Here is a 20,024-nt window from a genome sequence, read left to right on the forward strand (position 1 = left end):
CATATATTTATTTAATATTTAATTATTTTTTAACTTGGTGGATTGAAAACAAACTTGTCTAATGCGTACTTGTTCAATACATTATCCTTATAGTCTTTTATTATATATGTTTTAAATTAACTTTAGTTCAATTGATTTAAACTAAATAAAATATTTTTAATTATTTAAAAATAAAAAAAGATTTTGAGTCTCCATAATCATGTATCCTACCTAATCGTTCCATTAGATTCAAATCTCCATAATAAACCATCCCAAAGATTAATGCAGTTTGTAACAGATTTTTATGCTAAAGGTACGATTTTGGAAATCTAGGTTTTTGGAATCTCCGATATTTGGTACAGTTAATTTCTTATTCCCTTGAACCGTGCTCACCCGTGGGTGCCCGTGCATCTCCATGACTGAGAACCCCAAACCCTAACACACCATAAGTTATCTGACATGGGGCATTTCCAGAGACTTTATTGCCAGTATACTGTAATGGCCAAAAGGGTAAGAACTTAACCACTCCGAGGGGAACTTAAAAATGAATTGGATTACATAATTCACAAGGTTACACAATTACATGACATGGATTACTTACATAATTTACAGTGACTGTACAGAAACTGGTATCAATCAACCAGAGATTTGAAACCTTTTGAATTGTGAACATCATCGGATTACTGGGGCAGGAAGGGCAGCCTAGAAACACTAGTACCTCCCCCCATGCCAGTAAGTGACTTTGAGTTTGTCTCCTTTTCTGAAGTTGCACAAGACTTTTGGGATTTAGAAGTCTTCTTGTTTGTCCTCAGGGGAAGAATCTGCAACCTGGGGCTTAGCTCAGTACCTGAATTTTCCGCAGTCAACTGATAGCTTTCGACAAGCTCTAGCTGCCGAGCAATTATTTCAGAACATCTGGGAAGAAGCTCCACCGGCTCTCCTCCAGGGATAACAATATATTCAATTGCAAGCCGGACCTCCTATTGCAAGAAATAGAGAGAAATAAACAAACAAGAAATTCTTAATGAGGTAGACCTGCTTATTCCAACAACTCAGCGTAGACAGATAATATAAAACTTCATGGATAGTCAAAATTAATATGACAGCAGACTGCCAGAGAAAGGGAAATATATGATCTGAAGAGAATCAAGGGCCAGCTAAAAATAGCGTCAAGGAATAGCACAAGGGGCAAAATAAAGAGGAAAATTATGATATTTAGTAGGAAGAAAGCTAAAAGAATTCATTATAGCACTTTATTTAACCTAATAGATCAGATGAAGGATGCTTTGTCCTTCGGAAAAATAATTGTAGGTCCAAATCCCAGAGGGTTTGAATTATCAAAATATTATCCAAGAATATGTGAAAACAGATAATAGCACCTTTTAACAGCATTGAGTTCTAGGTCTTCAAAGAGGATTCTCACTATATAGAAGAGAAAAAAAAAAAAAAAACTTAAGATGACTCTCTATGGTTTCAACAGTACATTATGACAGGCTATAACAAATCCTGATATTATTCTCAATCCTTGCAAAATTCGGGTTTACATGTATTCGTATGCTAGATGCTAGGATTGCAAATAAACAATGGCCACAGATGATGAATACATTCCAAAGTTAGGTTGACAACATTACTTACTTGCACAACATGATCAAATAATTTGGAAAATGATGAAAAGTAGATGGAAGAAAAAGACAGCTATCCAGCAAATAAAAGAAACAAACAAAAATCAGGAATTACAATTATGGCATTTCCAAACAACTTAAGTTTCTTAAAACCATGCAATTGACGACAACATCCATAGGGGAGAGAGGAAAAGTTGGGGTAGGAGCTGTAGAGGGCGATTGTGATCATTACAGGTTAATTCTTAAGTAGCAAAAGCAAGACAATGGACAGTTAACATTGATTTGTTAGCTTTCTACAAGTTCATTTCAAAACAGTGAACTGCTGTTCAAATTTTGAAAAGCAGAATGATGTATAATTTATTAAAGAAAAGGAACAGTTATGGATCGTGAATTCTGATAAATTGCATATTTTTCAAGAAACCTTAACTTTTTGCATATTTATCAACAAATAAGAAAATAGAAGTAGACAACAATGGAAGGAATTGAACCTCCAAAGCATCAATTTCTTCCAGGGTAGGCTTCCTTTTTGGTGCATCATCTTCAATTTCTATGTCTAAGGAATTTTTGAGTGGCTGCTTCAACTTGGAGCCAAATGATTCAAATCCAAGAATCATACGAATTGCTTTGACCATTTGTGCCAGTGTATTCGACTGCAAAACCAGAAAAAATATCATATATTGTACCTTATATATCAGTACTCTTATTGCAACCATTTCTCTAATGGCTATCAAATTAACCTCGCAGGGAAAGACCTGCGACCTAAGAAATGTTGTCATGCAAGGGAGATATGTCATTAATGGAGGTAAATTCGGGAATCATCTTCTGGTAATACAAATATTTGAAGATTCTATAATCAAAAGATAATGGAAATACCTTGATAACAAATACTGGCAAATGGTGGAATTTAGCTACACCACGGATCCATGGGTTCTGTTTCATCTCCGAACTAGATGCTAGAATTGCATCAGCTGTTTCAATATCATCAGTCAACTCTATCTCATCCTCAAGTCCCATCACCATTGCCACTTGTAATAGATGAGCTTCAAGGATCTAAAACAAAATAAATTCAATAGAAATAGTCAAAACATCTTGCAAACTTGATAATTGCGGGTAACTTCTCCAATCATGGAAATATTCTTTAGCTCCTCATAAAAGTGAAAGATCAAAAGAAACTTTCATATAATATGTGAATTTAGATTAAAACTCTCTGTAAGAAACTTGAGTAAAAGGTCAGTAACCAATGGTCATTTCAAGAAAGAAACATTAACTGGTTTACCTTGTAAGTGTAGATACATACTGGTGAACTCCTCTGTTTCACATATCCCCTTGTCTTGTGTTTTTTGAAGTATATTGAAGGAGTATATCCATTCTCTTCATCAGAATCTATTTCATCACCTTTTTTAATAATCACTGGCTCAGATTCTTCTACTAGGTTATTTCCATTCATTGGAGTGAACTTCAGGGAATCATCACCTTCAGTATCCATGTGCCGTATCTCAAATAGAGGCGTTTTTCCTGTTAACCAGAAAAGATTCTGATGAGATATTATTTTGTAAAAATTCAATGGCAAGATGAGTAGATGGATGCAACATCACATAAAAAAGGGTTCTCAAGCTAAACACACGAATACCTGACAGTATAGTGTCTACAGTAGCATCTAATCTGTGATGAACACGACATTCAGTCCTAGATATCATCTCAACAGCACATGTGAATGTCGGAGGTCCTTTCCTCTCAAGAATTGTCTTCTGCACTTTCCTTTTCCTTGCTTCCTCATCACCAAGAGTTACACTCTGTTTCCAAAAGAATGAACTATAAAACTACTTAAACATGGATGCTTATGGTGACATATTCACTCATATATCTCAAAGGAATGAGTGTGCTATTCCACAAATGCTGTTCTGGAACAGTGTACAACTCTATGGAAGTATTAACAGACAGCATAACTGGAGCATATCCACAACCACATGAACTCAGATAAAGTGAAATGAGAAAGGAGTAACTTTGCACCTCTATGCCCCCAACAAGAATTTGTAAAGAAGGATTTTTTATTATGTTGTCTATGGTCATTCCATGGGCTGTTCCAACTAGCTGAACTCCACGTTGAGCAATAGTGCTGGCAGCTAATGCTTCAAGCTCTGTTCCAATCTCATCAATTATGATTGCCTGCGGCATATGATTCTCAACTGCTTCAATCATAACCTGCATAGAAGTTCATCATGGGAAATATATAAACAAGTGATATCCAAGAATGTATGCAGTCTGGCAACAATTAGAACTGCAGAATTAAATCAACTCACATTATGTTGCATATTAACATTTGGAACTTGCATCCTTCTAGCACGTCCAATTCCTGCATGAGGCACATCTCCATCTCCCCCAATTTCATTTGATGTATCTACAATAACAACACGCTTCCCCTGGTCATCTGCCAGCATTCTGGCTATTTCTCTGTGAATACATACACACACCAGAAAAATGAGACATATTGAATATTCAAGCAGTATAGCATGGGAACAATCTGCATTCTTGATGCTTCACCAGAAGAAAAACAGCAAGAGAAAACTAAAAAATTAAGAGAACTAAAATTAAGTTACTGTGAGAGGTCTGAATAAAATCAAATGAGTAACTATCTCCGTTTATTCTCCTTTTAAAAGTCACATTTTCATTCCAAAACTTAAATTAAGAATATATCATGAGAGATTAAACATTGCCTGATTCAGAATGAAATTGAAAACTCAAAGTGGATAAATTCTCCACTTAAACCATGCTCATAGTTTAGAAGGATAAAAGGATTCTGCAAATATTTTGTGCAAATTTCTTATTCATAAAATGCATAATCCATCTGTCTGTGCATACACATATCTACAAGTACTTGTATGTTTACAAAATCATCTGAATATTGACTTCCAAAATGAGCTTCACCTCGATTGCTTAGACTTGACTACAAGTAAATGTGAGTACCTGATCAAGGTTGTTTTACCAACTCCTGGAGGGCCAATGGCCAAGATGGAACCTCCCCCCTCAACCAAGTCACGGATAATTTCAGCACTTCCAGATACAGCCCGACCCACCCGACAAGTGAGGCCAATAATTTGCATTTTACGGTTTCGAATGGCACTTATACGATGCAAGGAACTATTAATACCCGAACGGTTGTCATCAGAAAAATCTCCAACCTAAGCACAAGCATCATGTACTTTCAGACAAGAGACTAACTATCTCGTATGTTATAATCTTAATGCCCACAACATACTTACTGCAGACAACTATTGATTATTTAACTTTCATCAGAAGATTCACTCCCACAAGTATCACTACTGACCATCTGTTGATACAACAGGTACGGGATCACTTTCATTCCACATAAATTAATACTATTTCAGATACAGATACCCACTTTCTACAGAGAGAGTATGCATATTTTAAATCTCTCCATCAATTTCTAGTACATGTCTCTTAAATGGACCCAAAAACCTAACAACCAAATTACATAAAATAATAAAACCAAATAGTCCTCATGTCCTAATCAAACTTAAAAGTATAAAAGTGTAAAAGTCATATTCTTATATTACCATCTATTTTGGACATATTATTTAACATACTCATACATATAGAAGATATATAAAAACCTCAATTTCTGAAGAAGCGGTCCAATCAAATCACACTATTCATTTGGATTACCTTTCATGCCAGCACAATTAAGCATGTCATAACATATATTATTATTCTGTGCAAAAGGTTACTTTCGTCGTAATCTAATAAAAGTAATTGCTAGAAGCTTATGTAAAATATTAAAAAAGAAAAGAAAAAGGGGATTTCTGAGCCTATACAACCATATATGCAACCTTATTAGTAATTGAAAATAACATAATAAAGGTAACCATTATTTCGTATTATCACCTTTGATATGGCATGCTTTAAATCCTCATGTTTCACAGGTTGTTCTGAAATAACCCAATCCCCAGATGGAAACCTAGCCAAAGGCTTCCTACCCAAGTCCAATACAACTTCAATCAACTCACCAATTTCATTCTGATTACACAACTCTCTCCTCATTCTCAATGGCAACAATTCAAGAAATGAATCCAACTCAGAATTAGGAACTGAACTCGAACCAGTTGAAACCAAGACCGAATTGCCCGATTCTGATTGCGACCCATTTCTTATTTTGTACCGATCAGTTGGTCTCCGGACTTCCGGAGTGTGAATAGCGGACGGTGTGGATGATTTGGACGAGGAAATTTTCCTGTGCACACCACGTGTCCGACGAAATGAGGAAGAGAAAGTTGAGAGATAAGTGAGAGTTGAAAGTGGGATTTGATGAGCTGAATAACATGAGCTTTGAATATCAATCAGAAGAAAACGTGAACTCATAGCTCTCATTTGATTTTTTTTTTTTCTCACTTCTGATTTTTTCGATTCTGTTTTATATGTTTAAAGAACTGATATTTTGTGAAACCCTTAGGCGATCATCAATATTGTTCGAGAAATTGGGTTTTTGGTGGGCGAAATGAATGAGAAAGAAGAAGATTTTGTGAGGATGAAGGCGGAGAAGATTCGAAAGGATCTCCGCTAGGATTGGAGGGAAAGTGGGACCCAATTACAACAAAAGAAGCCATTAACGACCTCTCAATGTAAGAACTAACCAGCAGCATATAATGAGGCCACGTGTTGGCTGCGGACCACATGTTTGGACATGGAAGGTGGTTTAGTGTTTTTGACTAGAACTCTTTGGAAAGACTTTTCTCTAATTTTCTTTTTTCTTTTCTGTTAAATAATAGTCAAAATAATAAGAAAATTAGGCATAGTAGAAATACTTAAATCGTTTAAAAATAATAATATATAGTTTTATATAACAATTTGCTCTGAAGCTTTCCACTCAATGATTTAATGTTTTTGAGAGGTAATTTATAAAACTCTACTTTGTAGAATTTTGTTTGCAGTCCAACTTTACAATATATAAATTTTAAAAATACATGCAAAATACTCGAAATAAGATATATTTTTCAATTAAATTTCTTATATATTCTAAGCTTCCATTTAAAAGATTCAATATGTTAAAAAAAAAAAAAGAATTCTCATCCCAATTATCAATTTTAGACTTTCTTGAGCACAAATAAGAGAAGAAATAAAAATCAAAAGCATTATAATTCAAATAGCACATTACAGTTGCAAAGAATTGAAGTAAAGTTTTTGTCATTGTGCTTAAAGTTCTATGTACTCAACTACTGGAAAACAATGTCTTACATGTGGTTCTTGCTGAAATGATAGTTTAGAGCGTGCACGCAATCTTATAGCTACCTGGTGGGATTTTCTGACTTTTCTTTTTATGGGGAATTTTCCTGTAAGGGATTATTCTCCAAATTCTCTAACCAAGCCTGTAACAGAGCAGGTGACAAGGGTTGGATTGGAACCTTTGAAATGTTCACAGCAGTAGGCTAAAGTTGTTGCTGGTTAAATTGGGGAAGCCTAACATGCTCATAAATGAAGAGAAACAAAACTTGATAAAGCATCAGATTTCATGAAGCAATTCCGATTCCAGAATTTCAAAGAAAAAAAAAAACAAACTCTATCATTTCTACTCAAGGCATTTCATGATTTACATTTTGTATGGGGGTTAGTGCCTAGCTGTTTTGCAGACTCAGCAGGCTAAGAAAACTATGCTGTACAATGGTGGTGAAAGGCTCCTAACTGAAGTAATTAAGCAAATCTAATCCCAACCCATCAGTCTTTTTCTCACACTCTCCTCAATCTTGTTTCTAGGCACAGTAAATCCATCTCCTTCATCAAGCAGTATTCTATATACTTCCCACTCCCTGTCATGAATCATGTGTCTTCCGATCTCCACCTGAGAGAATCAAATGGCAGCTCAAAATTTAAGATAGTCTCAAAGAACATTAATGAATGCTACCAGAAAAAAAAATGAACAAGTGACGTACTGAGAAGATTCTGGTATTCAGAATTTTGAGAGCTAAGGTAATATCATAAAAGACGAGAGGCCGGCCCCTCTCAGACAACTCAACAGGGTTGGCAACAAGAAGTTCTGTATCAGGACCCCTGCTAACTACAGCAACCCTAAGGGGACGCAGAAGCTCCATTCTCAGACGAGAGCACAATGCATCTTGTTTATAGGAGTCGATTATCTTCTTGCCATCTGCTTGCATTATGAACAAGTCCACTTCACAGTGCCCTTTCGGGGTTGCATAGAATCTTCCATATGAAATCTAAAAAACAAGACTTTTAGGTTATTTATTTGTGATATGCAAAAACAAGCCAGCAAGGAAAGACCATCAAGGGAACTTCTAATTTTCCATGAAAACCACAATCTATCTGCACAAGTTCTACACCACATACTAAGAAGGATGCTGCTTTCACAAACTTCCTGTGGAGAATTACTGTTGCGAGTTTTGGACAGAATAATGAGACAATATACCATATTTATCATAAAAAATACCCCGACACAGGCCTTCTGGCCAATCCACAAGAAAGTCAAGTTCTATAATAAAACTTGATATAAAAACAGTTTCAGTGTTTAGATTATTCACCTGTATATTATAATCTTTCAGGGTTCTCATTATATCATACATAAGACCCTTGTGATCCTTGCAGAGGAATTGGAGGAGTGTGTGAGAGCGGCTAAGGGTATTGTCCATTGAAACAGATACAGGGTTGGGGGTGAGGAACCCCTTTCGTTGTTTATCAGGCAACTCCATATTGAACATGTCTTCTGTTATCGCAGAAGGAAGCAAAGATGAGCCTTGGGAACATGCAGTAACTTCTGCACCAGCTGATTCAATCTCACAACTTATCAAGGCATCCCCCAATACATCTTTCAAGTAGTGAATTGTTTCCTCCTGCCGATGTTTTGTATGAAGGAGTTCTCTAATAAAAACAGGTGAAATTTAATCAATCAGCAGTTCATCGCAGCAAAAAAAGCCTAAACCATCAAATGTCTCTGTCCAGAAATATAAATAAATAAATCCACACATAATCAAGCAAAAAACGCAGGTGGATTTTGCAGCTGTCCAAGCAATGTCTTGAGACAACTTTCAAAAGTTGTAAATTCTCAGCTAGCATTACAATACTTTGACCAAAGGAGTAAAATGACAAAGAGGAACGGTGGACAAGGTTTTTTATATCTGGATTGTGGAAGAAGCTGATTAAAGGTGACATACTGATAATTATATTTTGATACAATTGATAGGCCCTTTTGGACACTAAAATAAACTATTTCACCTTGCAATGTATGATGCATTAACTACAACTCACTATTATTCCCCTGCATATGTCTGACATAGAAATAAGGCAATTAACTCCTCAAACTTCTACAAGTATCTAAAGATTAACATCATTTTAGCACTATTATTTCTATTTTTCACTTAACAAAGTATTTTATGATTCTTTTCATATCCTGCTAATTATATAGTCAATTAAAACAAAAACTATTTCATAAACTCCCTTTTCAATTTTTAATTTCTTTTCAATGAAATAATTTTATTAATAATAATATCATTGTTATTAGGTGGTCTAAAATTTGGGATGTTAAATATACCTGATAGAAAGCTTACAAATTTTGAATGAAATTTCGATAGGAAGAAGTCTCAAGGCAAATGCTCGGAAGATGGAAAAGAAAAAGAAAATCGACAGAAGATCAATTACAAAGACGGAGTATAAACCTTTGTGTCAATCAACAGAAAGGAAGGAGTATCTAGGATATATTCCATCAAGAGAGTTTTGAGTCCCAAGCATTTGATCAAGTTTCACTAGATCACTCAACAGAAGTCTCTTTCATAATTTCCAAAGAAATGGGGAACGGGCACAAAGTTTCCCACTTTGTTTCAATTGATACCAAGGATATTGATCTACAACTATTAATGTGAGTAAAAACTGAAATGATAATTCTGCTGGAAATCAAGTGCTTAAAGTGTATAACAACCCAAGTGCAGGTAAGATCAATAAAAGGTGGCAAGGTACAAATATTTTGAAAGACGGAATATGGGAAAACCATATATCTGGAACATGCTTGACATTTGACGCATGCTTAAACATCATTATCTTATTCTATACATTGTTCACAATGAAACCAATGCTTAATACACTTAATTTCTGTGTCAAATACTCAAATGGGGAAAAGAAGAAAGAGAAAAGAAAAGAAAATTTTAAACTCTTTAAATGGGAGTAATAAAAACTTCACAAGGTCATTTGTAGTTCTTCCAGTTAAAATTCTAAAAATTTTAAGTTCCAAACGTGGGACTATATTTAAAAATGTTCAGGCTTTTTTGCCCTTATGGTCGTTGCACCCTTACTCAAACAGCAACCGGAAATACTCACACAAGTACATTACAAATGTCAGCACTCAGATATTATGCAATTTAGTCAATAAGTAGTAAACCCTAATCATAAAGTTTATTTATTCAGGCAGCGCTTTTTTTATCTTAAAAAATTGCTACAGTAGTTTTGGAATTATTCTATCTTAATGTGAAGTTTAGTCAATGCAATCAGGTTATCTATCATAAATCCTAATTTCCATGTCATAAACATTGTTTGGCACATGTGACATTCAAAAAACATGTGCTTTAGGTATTAAAAATCAACGTTCACATTTAAAGCACATATGCTGTAGATACTAATAATCAACCTTATTATTCTCTTACATTTCTCTACTAACATGTTAAACAATCATCAAATGCTAAATCAAATAAAATATGATAATGCAGCAAGAATAAATTATAGCATTTGAAGCAGGAAAGGGAAAAAAACTAAATGCAGCATCAAAGTTGAAGATAAAGTTTCCAAGAATGAACAACCTGGTATCTGTGATGAAAAAGAGATCCATCACTCTTCCATCTGGAGCGGTTGACACCTTCACTCTCTTTATTGTCAACTCTAGCTCACAAAGAACTTCAGTCACATCTAAAGGTAGAAAAAGTGTTATGATTAGAAACTAACTAAAACATAATCCTAAATGCTTTAGACTCTACTACAGCACATAAATACCAGAAAGAAAAAAAAAATTTCCAGAGACAAAATAAGTCATTCATAATAGGTAGAAGGAAGAAATAGTTTAAAAGGATTGCTACTGTCTTTGATATTCCAAAATGAGGCAAATCTTCCCAATAAGGAAAGTACAAAATGTCAATTGAAACCATCTCCTTTCTCTACAATCCAGTCTTAAGCTATCAAAGCAGCCGCATTGTCTTCTAAATCTTAATGGGCCGAGAAAGCACTTAGATATGCAGATTTTGAATCTCAAGGAACAACAACAGTCATTTTTGGTAGAGCACACACGTACTAATTTGATAAATACTAACAAATCACATCATATACAGCAATGACATACTGCAACCTTGTACACTGGCCACCATGACCCACTTCTAATATACGACAAAGATTGGTACACAACTGCATTTTTAATGTCAGCCCTTTAGCCGTTTGGTAAATTATCCCGAGAGAGGGGGAGACAGATAGGGAGGAACTCAAAAATGTGGAAACACAATTAAAGACATCTAAAGGAGAGAGGTCCACGTGCTATGAACAGATTTTTCTCAAGTCAGTTTAACATCTAAAAATGCATTTCCTTTTGGAGATCCTCAATTCTATATTCCGACAGCACATATAGGAGGGCAGTGGATTTTGATGTCCTCAATAATATAGTTCATACTTCTATTTACTTATCAACACAACAATGAGATATTGAATTACCATGTAAGAGCCCTTCTCGGTCATAAGAACACCAGAACTTCAGCAGGAACACATCTGGCTTCTTTGGTTGCTGGTCCTTCGGCCTGTAGTAAGAGATTTCGGATGTCGAAAAATATGAAGGACATACCTCCAACAGCCTCATCTTTAACAAACTCCACCTTGTGCTCGGTTTTCCCACCACCCAAAGGACTATGTAACACCATTTCCCATCCGTTTGCAAATCTTCATAACAGAGAATTTAGGCCAAGATCAATCATTAGAAATATTAGAAAAAAAGAGCTATGCAAATAAAAAAACAATGAACAATCAATTTATGTTTCAATATCTCAAAAGGAATAAAAGAAAATCGGAATAACACAAGCAAGCATTGTACACTAAAAGCACAAACCAATGCACCACAAGAATCCTATCTTTTTTACAACGAGTTCTCACCATGATAGCCAACCAAAGACCTTATGTTTTATCACCTAGCTACAAACCAACATATGAACTTTCTAGCTTTTTGCTACAAATCTCAGCTAGCTCCTCCAAATTCAAATGAGGGGAAGATAAAAGAAAAAAAGAAAACAATAAAATAGTACTAGTCGTTTCTTATTCTCCTATAACTTTTAGATCCAATCCCAAATTTATCATACAATGACATGAAACTTCACAAAATCACAGCATCCGATCATATATTTTCTCAGTAATCACATATCCACACAGTAAAAATTGCCATGAAAAAGAACTCAAAAATCATCTACTATTCTTTAAGCTATGCAAGAATATCACATAAATCCAAAACCCCACTTGAACTAACTAAACAAAAATTTCAATTAAAATTTTAAAAGAAAAAATTGAAGAAAGAACACAAAAAGATACCACTAAACCAAACAAACCATACCTCCTCTAGAAATGCTTAACCCAAAGAGCAAAATAATCCTGCACAAATCACAACCAAGACCGGTCTTATCAGGGCAATTAACAGTTATCACAGTTGAGTCACCTGGCTTCTCTGCTTGACTAATCACAACCACATCCTCATATAGCATCCCCATTCTATTCTACCCAGTACCCACAACACCTTAACAAACAAAAAAGAGAACGTTCCTTTTTCTTTTCTTTCCTTTCTTTCTTTAGCCTCGAATACAATCAAATTCAACAAAATGAGGTGACTTTATTTCTGGGTGCTGGCTATTCTCTCTCATTCTATTTGCTAGTAGCCTAGTACCAGTAGCTATTGTTGGTGTTGGTGCTTCTCTTGTTTACTAGTGTAAAAAGATTGGAGATTCCGTCAAAAATAAAAACGAGAGCGACCGATTAAATGCCAAACAACACAAAGAAAATAACAATAAGTTTTGGATTAGAAATTGGGTTTCTTTGAAATTAAAAGGCTTTAGCTTTAGCTCCCACTTTTGAATTTTCTTAGGATTTCATTTTCTCGTGTCCTTTTAATTGAGAAAGAGAGGGAGTGAGACTTTGAGAGATATTTTTGGAAAGTTTCTGTGCTGAGCTATCTGCTGGGGTCAGGTTTACCTGAGAGTCCTACGTGGCGAATGACGACTGGTTCGAAATTTTGACTGTGGTACATCTTTTATTTAGCTATTTACAGTTGTGAATAGGCGTCGGGTCAATGAGACGCGGCGGCTCAGACAGTGGTAAGATTATTGTATTTATGAAATTATTTATGGTATTGAATTTGTTGCTATTTTTATGAAACGAATTGATCATAAGAAATCTTATTCAAATTATTACCTTTATTAAATTATACATTATCTAGTAATAAGTTGATGCACTCTTATTATTGATATTTAATCTATTTTAATAGTTTTCTATCTATGACTTTATTAAGAAAATTAGATATAATCTATTAATTTAACTATATTATTAAAGTTAATTTGATATAACTAATATTATAAATTGCATAATCAATATTTTTTATTTATATATAAAAACTATACAATAAAATATCTATTTTACGAATAATAATCATACTAACGAATTCGATTTTTATAATTATTTTTTTTATTTCTATAATATGACTTAAGAATATAATTAAAAAGATATTTAAAGTCTCACTTAAGTTGCAAAAATATTTGTTCTTAAAAATAAGAAGTTTTAAAATTGAATCCTTTCTTTTATAAATGAATTTTTGTTTTTATTACTAACATAAGAAAACAATTGTTTTGTATTATATAATTTACGGTTTATTAGTCCTCATTTTTAAGGTATTTTTTTAAGATAAAAATATAATTATTCTTAAAATAATTAAATAATTCAAAATATAATTAAAAAATCAAATTAAAGTGATTAAAAAGAAGAATTAAGAACGGAATCTTATATGACTATTTGTGCAATTCATGCACCATTTTAATTTTATTGAGGAAAGAAAAATAAATAAAAAATATATTATCAAATTAAAGGAATATCCAGTTTCCTTTAACAAAAAGTGAATTAAATTAATTTTCATTAAATAGATTGCAACTGTTTTCACCATAAATCTTCATTTTGTAATAAAAATAAACCGACCATGGCCCACTTAGTGGGGTCACGTTCGACCGACCACGCCGTTAAAAAATAGGCAAGGGAAAAAGAAAGTATCATAAATTTATCGTTTCCGGATAACTTGGAGGTTTTTAAGTAGATAATATCGCGAGATATTTGGTGGGTATTGGATCACCTACCTTTAATCCACTTTCTTATCCATTAAGGTTCGATCACGTGGATTCTCTTGGTTCGCTCCACGTTCTTTCTATGGGCTTCAAGGGGTAATATGCTCTGCTTCTGCTGCACTACTTCCTATGTTTATACAGACCAATAGGAAAACAACATGTCATCATTTTTTGAGTCAATTTCTACGGCTACGTCACGTGCTGCTAAGTGCAGTGACCATAGAGTGAAATCATAGTATTTTATACGATTCCTTTTAGATATTTTAATACATATCCAAATTTTGTGAAGCATGCTTATAAGATTCTTTGAAAAGAAAATGATATCTCTGGAACATATTTCTATAATTAATTTCTTTGGCTTAATGAAATTTGAATTTGGCATCACATCTGAAAATGGTCTAATTTTATTATTAGATTAACACCTTAAATTTGTACTCTTTTCTAATTTAAAATTAAAAGAATTTATGTATAAATTATTTCAATTAAAATATATCAAACTTTTGCATAATTCATATATAAGTTGAAACAGATTGATAAAGAAAAATATCTGCACCTATTTGGTATATTTTTTTTTTTCATTTTCAATTTTAAAATGTTTACTTTTTAAAAATAAACTGAGAAAATTAAAGGAACTATTTTTTTTTAGTGGCTCTAAATTCTGCTTTAGAAAAATAATTAAAATAGATATTTTAAGTATATTCAAAAAAACTGAAAGATCAAAAGCTAGAAAAGGCAAAAAGAATTGATACCAAACTCAATGTCTATATATTTGTTTTATTTTGTTAGAATTTAATAGTTATATAATTACAGAAACATAATTTCATTAAAATTATGATAACCATTGAATTTCCTACTCTCATATATATATATATATATATATATATATATATATATATATATTTTCCAAATTTTGAAAGGTACCACTTTGTCACCAACAAAGGATGTGCCTGTTGATTGGAAACATAGGCCTTAGGTTTCTTGATAACTTAAGGAAGATAAAGACTCCAACTTGATAGTTACATAATATAACTTATAGTTTGTTAAATAAAAATAAAAAAATCTAAACTCAAAGTAAGAAGACAAAATTAATGTAGTTATCATACTCCATTGTCAAACATTTATGGCATTACTTTTTGCTTTTCTTTTCTTAAATCTCTATCTAAATAAGTATAAGATATGATGATTTAAAAAATAATAAAATAAAAAAGAAAATATATGATATGAATGGCCTACCTCTTTATGTAACACCCGGAATTTTTATATATTTAATAATGAGTTTTTATTTAAGTTAATTTTAGTCTCATTATTATTGGGTTTAATTTAAAATGATTATATTTTGGTTATTCAAATTTTTCCAAATGCATATTTATATAAGTAAAATTATATATTGGAAAATTATGGTAGAATTGTAAAGGATGTGTTTATAAAAGAATTTTGGAAAAATTGATTATTTAATTTAATTGTGTGTTAGGACTAAATTGGAAATTTATTTTGGAATAAGGATTGAAAGTATAATTTTATTTTTATGGGGTTTTAATGGAGATTTGTGAGTTTGGTATTTTTGTAAATAAATATGTCGGTCAGGGGTATTTTTGTAATTGTGTATTTTCAGTAATTCTAATTTGGCCCAAAATTAAATAGTTAAGGGCTTAATTGTAAGGCTAAAAAGAAGTTTGGGGGTCAAATTTAAATTCTGCAGGATGGAATTGTAAGTAATTAAGGAAGTTGAGGGACCAAATTGTAATAAGGAAAAGTTCGGTGGCCTTAAGCCTACCCATTCCCTAGTGCCGGTCACGGGCCCACGAGTGGGGTCGTGACAAAGTTGGTATCAAAGCTTAGGTTTAGATTTCCTTCGACCTAAGTTAAGATTTTTCTTGAATGCTGGAGTTAGGATCATGTCATCTTGTTGTTTTCATTGACTTGGTGTTTGACCTTGGTAGAGTCAGTCTTTCCTTTCTTGTAAGCTTGTCTTTGGTCTTTGTCATGAGAATGAGCTTGTAGCAATGGGAAGATCCGGCCTTGATAGACTCGTGTTTATTTCTTCAGTGATTAGTGCAGTCCGCCTTTAGAAGCTTTGATTGTTGTTTCGATGGTGGGCACCGCAGTCAGTTTTAGTGTAGAGCGTGGTTGCAATCGTGTCATGGATTGTCTCGTCATCGCATCAGGCATCGTCTTATTGAGTAGCGCCGAAAGTAGTGCCTGGGAAGTCGAGTAGATGTCAGAGCTCTATGGTTGAGTTTTGGTGATTGTAAGAAGCTTAAGAAAGGTGGCAGGAGTATTTTCGGACGCTCATAATCCAGAGAAACTTAAGCGAACATTATCTATTTTTCTAAGTAGAACAAGTGTTTTAAAATACAATATTGCGCTCCGTAAGAATGCATTATGGCATTTCACTGTTAGGCATGCATAAATTCATTTTAGGACATGCATCATACATTGTGCATTGCAACCCTTGGTGATAGGGGGCATCATCACCCTGGCGCGCGATATTGTAGAATTTTATATAAAGAAAAATGGCTAGAGATTTTACAATTTTGTAAAAGTATTTTTCAAGATAATAAAGTTTTTATCAGTGATGATTATAAAGTAAATAAATAAGTAAATTTTTCAAAGTAAATAGTGTTAGCTTGAGAATTCTCTGGATGACGGTGAGTTCTTTGTGAGAGTAAGTTTGTGGAGCTGTAGGCCCCATGTTAGATAATAAAGGACGCTTTTGGATTTCAGTCAAGGAGGAATCTTGTGTCAGGATGGCATGATTGTGTCGGTTGATGCGATCAGATGGATGTTATGTCATAAGTGATGTGACTCGGTAAGAAAATAAGGTTATGGGGACCCTTGGTTTTGTCGGCAGGTTGGTGAGGTGGCACATAAGTTGGACTTGCCGCCAAGTATTAGTAATGTTTTTTGAGGTTAAATCCAGTTGTTTGTAAGTCTGAGCTGAGGAAGTGTATTTTCGATCTTGCTCGTGTTGGACCCTTAGTGTGTGGAAGCAAGTAAAGATTTGGTTTCCGAGAAGTAGTAAGTGAGGTTCGCCAGTTTTATTTAAGGGTTTTACTGATGAGTCTTGTAGTTTAGTTTAGTTTCTGCCGAGGAAAGTTCTCTAGAAGCCGGGTTGGAGTTGAGAGGTTCCTAATTAGTTTCAGTCTTAGAGTGTAGCCCCTTTTCTTTTAAAATTCGAGGACGAATTTTTTTTTTAAGGGGGGGAGAATGTAACACCCGGAATTTTTATATATTTAATAATGAGTTTTTATTTAAGTTAATTTTAGTCTCATTATTATTGGGTTTAATTTAAAATGATTATATTTTGGTTATTCAAATTTTTCCAAATGCATATTTATATAAGTAAAATTATATATTGGAAAATTATGGTAGAATTGTAAAGGATGTGTTTATAAAAGAATTTTGGAAAAATTGATTATTTAATTTAATTGTGTGTTAGGACTAAATTGGAAATTTATTTTGGAATAAGGATTGAAAGTATAATTTTATTTTTATGGGGTTTTAATGGAGATTTGTGAGTTTGGTATTTTCGTAAATAAATATGTCGGTCAGGGGTATTTTTGTAATTGTGTATTTTCAGTAATTCTAATTTGGCCCAAAATTAAATAGTTAAGGGCTTAATTGTAAGGCTAAAAAGAAGTTTGGGGGTCAAATTTAAATTCTGCAGGATGGAATTGTAAGTAATTAAGGAAGTTGAGGGACCAAATTGTAATAAGGAAAAGTTCGGTGGCCTCACTTAAGTGGGGTCGTGACACTTTATTTCTTTGTTGCTTGTTCAAGATGCCACACCACAAGCCACAAATGTAAAAATGATTATTGGATTTATTGCAAGGGGATAGAAGAAGGGCTAATTAAAGCAATATAATTTGCATGAGTTATTCTAGCTAGTGGATAATATATAAATATAGTTTTTACAAATAGAGGATTTGTCCTTTGAATTAGAAGGTAAAAATGTATCAATTTGTAAACTCTTGGCCTATATGGTAAATTTATACCAAATGTAAAATGGAAAATAGAAGACTTTCTATTTATAAAAGAAATATTAAAACCACAGTGAATTGATAGGTTTAGGATATTTTTGCTAAGGAACAAAATTTATGATTCCTTGGCATATGAATCTAATCAGATGATAGAAAGAGGGAGTAAGTTGATGAACTTTTCTTCCAGTATTTTCTTTGCTTAAATGCCAATAACTTTTAAATTTTTAATTTTGACATCAGATTTTAATATTGATTTCAATTTTAATTTTCGATAAAATTACTAATCAAATTTGTTAATATAGTGTGAACTCTAACAATAAAAAATAAATAAATATAAAAAGAAATACACTATAATTTCATCATTTGACAATTTTTAGCGTGCAATTTTTTTCAAACATAAAGATGTATGTAGTTATAAAGTACGATAAAAAAGAATTTTCATCGTTAAAAGGTTTCAATTTGTAAGATTCAACCATATTTATTTCGATCAACCATTATTATTATGTTGAATGTGTTTGATAATATGAATTTGGAGTTTAATAACTTCTAATTCAATTATTTGACTATTAAATTGCTTAAGTCATTGATCCAAGATCGAATTAACTGTTAAAAAATGATGTTTTGAGTTATTAATCTAAACACATATTATCAAACACGAAAATATAATAATGATGAATGACTGGAGTGAAAATGGTTAAATCCTTAGAAGATATGCTTTGTACTTATCTCTAAAAAACAGAGAGAATTAAATCAAAACTCTTATTACTAAAATATTATCATTTAAGCATATAAAATTAATGCTATTTCAAAATTAAGAAAAAAAATGACTTATTTTATGTATTTAAATGATAATATTTAAATAATAGAATTAGTCAACAACTCTAATATTAACTTAACTCTTTTTTATTATCGTTAGAGTTTATAACATATCAACAACTAATAATTTTATTGAAGACTAAAATTGAACTAACGCTAAAGTATAATATTGAAATTAAAAATTTTAAAATTACGTACTACATGTAAAATTGATATCTAATTTAAATAGTAAAAACATTCACACTATTAAAATAATTATAATTTTCGACCTGTTAGATCTCTCATAACTAAAAAATAAATTACTACTGTATATGTGGTTGGCCTTAATACAACCATTTTAATTCAATATTTTATTATTAAATAATCCTTCATCAAAAAGGCCAGAAAACTTTGGTCTTTGGGCTTCAATATGAACAAATCAGCCTGGATTTTCCCACAAAAAGTAGAAAATCAATCACTATATATATATATATATATATATATATATTAAAAACTTTAGACCCTTAATCTTGCGCCTTATTTTCTTGATGCTTTAGATATAGGTGTCAGTAGCCTATGCTTCGATCTTGATGATTTATTTGAAAAAGTAAATTATAGTAATTATTAATAACAAGATAAGTCCTGTAGTATAAAGTATAAACTTTTAATTCAAATATTAAAATTATTATTTATATATAAATTTAAACACAAGAATTTTGTATCACTTCATTTTACTTTTATTCTAAACTATTTTTCCAATACACATCCTATAACAATCTTTTTTGTAGTTATGAAAAATATTTAATTTTAGTAAGAAACAAAATTTTGGCAATTTTAATACTCGACTTTCATTACAAATAAATTTTAAATTTAGAAAAATTAATAATAATAATAATAATAATAATAAGAAGAAGAAGACGCAACCTTGCCTAAGTCTTTGATCTTGTTGACTTTTTTCTTTAATGAATTCTGATAAGCACATGAAATGACAGTAACAGATTAACGCAAAAAAGAAGATCTATATATATAAGAAATTAGATTTTTGATAAAAGAAAAAATTTGCTTAGAAAATTAAATTAACACAAAAATAAAAAGAGATAAATAATTTTACATATTAGTGAAAATATTTTCAGTCGCTAATATATTATTACAGAAAATAAATGCTAAAAGATAAAGAAAAAACAAGTGGAACGTTTGTAAAATTAGTGATAATATTTTTCATTCTAATTTAATGTATAACTGGGAACTAAAGAAAAGGTGAGAAAAAAAATTAAAATAAAAGTAGAACATTC

The 20,024-nt window shown here is 32.2% G+C and overlaps 2 protein-coding genes across 2 annotated transcripts; both read right to left on the reverse strand.

The window, feature by feature from the left end:
- Positions 1 to 513: 513 nt before the first annotated feature.
- LOC8261725 (protein SEEDLING PLASTID DEVELOPMENT 1) lies at positions 514 to 6,260 on the reverse strand. The gene is made up of 9 exons (XM_002533329.4): positions 5,505 to 6,260; positions 4,566 to 4,780; positions 3,902 to 4,052; positions 3,612 to 3,803; positions 3,232 to 3,394; positions 2,878 to 3,116; positions 2,475 to 2,651; positions 2,090 to 2,251; positions 514 to 959 (listed from the first exon to the last, which is right to left on the reverse strand). The coding sequence occupies exons 1-9, from the start codon at positions 5,985 to 5,987 to the stop codon at positions 660 to 662; spliced, it is 2,082 nt and encodes a 693-aa protein (XP_002533375.1). The 5' UTR covers positions 5,988 to 6,260; the 3' UTR covers positions 514 to 659.
- An 829-nt stretch (positions 6,261 to 7,089) lies between these two features.
- LOC8261724 (ACT domain-containing protein ACR10) lies at positions 7,090 to 12,705 on the reverse strand. Its single transcript, XM_002533330.4, has 6 exons — positions 12,190 to 12,705; positions 11,307 to 11,528; positions 10,412 to 10,517; positions 8,150 to 8,486; positions 7,544 to 7,828; positions 7,090 to 7,452 (listed from the first exon to the last, which is right to left on the reverse strand). Exons 1-6 carry the CDS (start codon positions 12,341 to 12,343, stop codon positions 7,315 to 7,317), a joined length of 1,242 nt encoding a protein of 413 aa, XP_002533376.1. The 5' UTR covers positions 12,344 to 12,705; the 3' UTR covers positions 7,090 to 7,314.
- Between the last annotated feature and the right edge of the window lie 7,319 nt (positions 12,706 to 20,024).

Source organism: Ricinus communis, chromosome 6, assembly GCF_019578655.1.
Source record: "Ricinus communis isolate WT05 ecotype wild-type chromosome 6, ASM1957865v1, whole genome shotgun sequence".
Taxonomy (NCBI): domain Eukaryota; kingdom Viridiplantae; phylum Streptophyta; class Magnoliopsida; order Malpighiales; family Euphorbiaceae; genus Ricinus; species Ricinus communis.

What these genes read in the sequence shown, in the direction of transcription:
- LOC8261725 (XM_002533329.4), bottom strand. Translation starts at nt 5,987, where the DNA reads ATGAGAGCTATGAGTTCACGTTTTCTTCTGATTGATATTCAAAGCTCA. An exon ending in TAAAGCATGCCATATCAAAG is followed by an intron (nt 4,781 to 5,504) that starts GTGATAATACGA and finishes GCTTGTGCTTAG; the next exon opens with GTTGGAGATTTTTCTGATGA. An exon ending in AAGAAATTGATGCTTTGGAG is followed by an intron (nt 960 to 2,089) that starts GTTCAATTCCTT and finishes TTCTTGCAATAG; the next exon opens with GAGGTCCGGCTTGCAATTGA.
- LOC8261724 (XM_002533330.4), bottom strand. Translation starts at nt 12,343, where the DNA reads ATGGGGATGCTATATGAGGATGTGGTTGTGATTAGTCAAGCAGAGAAG. An exon ending in CCGAGAAGGGCTCTTACATG is followed by an intron (nt 10,518 to 11,306) that starts GTAATTCAATAT and finishes TTCTACCTTTAG; the next exon opens with ATGTGACTGAAGTTCTTTGT. An exon ending in TGAATACCAGAATCTTCTCA is followed by an intron (nt 7,453 to 7,543) that starts GTACGTCACTTG and finishes TGATTCTCTCAG; the next exon opens with GTGGAGATCGGAAGACACAT.